The 3542-nt window shown below is 37.5% G+C and overlaps 1 protein-coding gene across 1 annotated transcript in view; it reads left to right on the top strand.

The window, feature by feature from the left end:
* The first annotated feature begins 499 nt into the window (after positions 1–499).
* Positions 500–3542, top strand: part of LOC128247077 (uncharacterized) — a 3425-nt gene continuing 382 nt past the window's right edge. The window contains exons 1-2 of the mRNA XM_052965879.1: positions 500–539; positions 2878–3182. Of these exons, the coding sequence (XP_052821839.1) occupies positions 500–539; positions 2878–3182 (345 nt within the window). The remainder of the gene's footprint in view (positions 540–2877; positions 3183–3542) is intronic.

Genomic DNA, 3542 nt, shown 5'->3' with positions numbered 1-3542 from the left:
CGTGTTATCGTTCTCAAAATAGCCCTGAAAAGGATTGTTAACCGTTTACAGGTATAAACGTCCTTTTTCGTTCACAGGAAAAGCAGTGGGTGCAGTGATGTCAAAACCCAAGCCATCTGCAAGGAGATTGAGAAGTTGTAGAGGACAAAATATAAAGAAAAAAGACTTAAGAAAAACAGGCAATTTTGAAAGAATGGCAACAATAGTACTCACTCACCATAAACCTGTTCGGCAGGTAAGCTGCGTTATGTTGGACGGCCTACAGTACCTCGTGGTAGACATTTTCCGTTTTGGCTTTCGGGGCGAACACGAAAAGGCTTTTTTTTGCATCGGACTCTTGAGCATCCGACGAATAATTGACCGTGTGAGAAGCATGGTTGGCCTAAATGGAGGCCTGTCGTTGTTAGGTTTGGCCTTGTTGATGGACATGGCAAAGCAAAGTCGGAGGGAACTGAAGTCGACGCAAAGGACAAGGGCATTGCTTATCTGATGGCGTAAGATGCATCCTGGGTATAAAGACGACTCTGATGCTGCAACCCGTAAGAATTTTTGCTTCAATAACATGAGGCAGTGCATTTTTTACCACTAACCGCGTTCTGTTGCGCAGACGTGGTGGCTCCAGTTTCCTCAGCAGCATGACCGGAGCCCCAATTTTGAGGTGCAATTGATGAGGCGGTAGTCCGGTGGGGGTCCAAGGAATTGAGGAATTCTGTGGGAAAATTAACGGCCTCTTCTTGGTCTTCAACAGTGTCCACAGACTTGTAGGTGTGAAGGTTTTCCAGGAAGGCTTCGCCGTAGGTCTTCATTGAGTTTCGCAACGAATGTGTTTTTGGGAGCTTATATGGCTCTTTTGCACAACCAATTCAGGTTTTGGTAGTTTATGTGCAGATCAGGAAAAACAGCGGACGTAAGATCGTCTACAGTGTCCACAAGTGTACCTACGTGTGAGATAGCCATCTCTCCAGCTGCATCGGAGGGAGTTGTGCCATCACCAACGGTGAGAAGTTGCTTGGAGAAGTCACCCGATAAGTTGTCGCCGAAAAGCTGGGCCCTAATGTTCGGTGAAAAATGAGTGATTTAAGGGCAAAAAACCGATTTTCTACTCAGTTTTCGCAATTGTTGGTCATACGTGGATGAATTCTGTGCAAAGCGTAGTCTCCTAACGTTATCCTTAGGATGAGTAAATAATGTGTAAAGTTTGAACGCAATCCACCGAAGCAGTGAGAAGTTTTTGAAGATTTAAAGGGGAAAAAGTGTATAAAAATCGATTTTTTCAGTGTTGCGCGCTTTTTTGTCGCACAGGGATGCCTTTGGACATAGAACAGATACTTGATAGAATCGCCGTTACATGGTAATTTTTTAGCCGTAAAAACCAAGGAAATCGGACTTTCCAGTAAAAAGTTTTCTACCGTGTAACTTTGCAAAAATGCAAAAAATCAATTCTTTTCAAAGTTTTTCGCAATTTTCTTGGGAATCAGAGGCCTCAAGACAGTGCCAAAATATTTGTCTGAAATGTCGCAAAATGACGGTCCTTTTGACACGAATATTATAAAAAATCGAACGTTCCTGTAAAAACTTTTCTCGCTTGCACTTTTTGCCTTATTTTTGCGAAAAGTGGGTGGGTGGATAAGTGGGTCCTTTCAGTTTTATCAATTTTTCTCCTAGAAGTGGATATCTCTAGGTATCGGTATGAGGCAGTGACCTGCTTGGGTAAATTTGCCATTTAATAAAAAAATTTCATCAAAATCAGGTGAAAAATGTGGAAACGCATAAAAAGCACACACACACACACACACACACACACACACACACACACACATTTTGAGTTACATAGATATAGATGATCCGATAAAGCAGAGACCTACAAGATGAAATATTACAAAGCAGTTATTAACAGAATGTGCATTTAATATTAAAAAACAAGGATGAATTAATAAGATATGTTAACTGAAAAAATAACACACAATTAGATATAAGCTTTAATAAAAATAATTGGCGGAACGCCCAATTGGCGGAATTATGATGTAAGCACGTGTTAAAACACCTTACAACTTTTATTTTTACGAATTCTAATGAAACATTTTCGATTCTGTCTTCTGCACAATGGAATGGATACGAAAACAATACGTATACACCCACTTGAATATACTTATATAATACAACAAAGGCTAATGGTGTGAATTTTCTAAAACTCCTTTAGGGACAAATGGTTTTCACAATGAATTCCAATTTAATCGGAATCTACACGATCTAAAGCATGTTTGTAGAAAATTTCATTAAGAAATATTTAATTTCCTCAAAGTTATGAAGAAGCAAATCTTTGGGGCACAATTGTGTAGATGTGCCGAAATATCTATCTATCTATCTATCTATCTATCTATCTATCTATCTATTTGTCTGTCTGTCTGTCTGTCTGTCTGTCTGCCTGTCTGTCTGTCTGTCTATCTATCTATCTATCTATCTATCTATCTATCTATCTATCTATCTATCTATCAACCAGAATGTATATAAAACTAACTCTGTAAAAATGTATGTGTGTGTGAGTATATTTATATGTTTCTATATGCATTTATACATGTATATGTATAAGTTTCAGAAGATATTAGAATAATGGAATAAAATTCTGTCATAATAAGAGATCTCCCAAAAATCTATTTCCTTAATTTTTAACTACTGTTTCTGGCACACAAGTTTACGCAATTTTGATTTTGAAGTATTTAAAGAATTAGTTGGAAATTAAAAGAAAAACGAACGCTAGATTCAGACTGTCCGTATTTTAAAACCACGAATTAAAAAAGAAAAAATTGAGTTGGGGTGGGAGGGATTGCAAAAAAAAAAAAAAACAATTTTTTTTTTGCATAATCATATAAATTCCAGACCAACTGTCTATCATAATAAGATATGTATATGAAGACAAAACATATGAACGATTTCTTGGATTCTATGAAGCCAGTGATGATAAAAGTGCTACAAGATTGGCTGATGTGATCGCAACTGCATTGAACCCCTTCAGTGATGCTACAGATAAATTAGTGAGCCAGACTTACGAAGGAGCAGCTGTAATGACAGGAACGCTAAACGGAGTACAGAGCAAGTTAAGGGATAAAGAATTTAAACACGCGAACTTCATTCATTACTTTGCGCTTAAACTTAACTCAATCTTGAGTAAAAGTGCAGAGAAGGTGAGTGCAGTAAACATGTTTTGTTTTGTTTTGTTTTTCTCTTTAAGCGCATTTAGTAAATTTACATCTTCCAGTACCACGCGGAAAGCGTTTGCAGGTAGTTTCATGTCAGTATTTCATCGCTGTGCGAAACAAAATGGTGCTATAGATCAAGAACTATGTCATCCGTAAAACTATTGCATGAAAACTTGAAAAATGCCTTCACAAGTATTCTGGGCTCTAATGAAAAGTAGGATGAAGATACACTTTGTCAAACAGACAATCTTTTGGCAAAGTTGAATGGTTTCACATCCATGTTTTTCATCAATTGCTTTCATAACATACTTTCTCAGACAGGAAAAGTCTTTGATATCCTACAGT

This window comes from Octopus bimaculoides, chromosome 2, assembly GCF_001194135.2.
Source record: "Octopus bimaculoides isolate UCB-OBI-ISO-001 chromosome 2, ASM119413v2, whole genome shotgun sequence".
NCBI lineage: Eukaryota > Metazoa > Mollusca > Cephalopoda > Octopoda > Octopodidae > Octopus > Octopus bimaculoides.
This window is presented reverse-complemented; position numbering and strand designations above follow the sequence as displayed.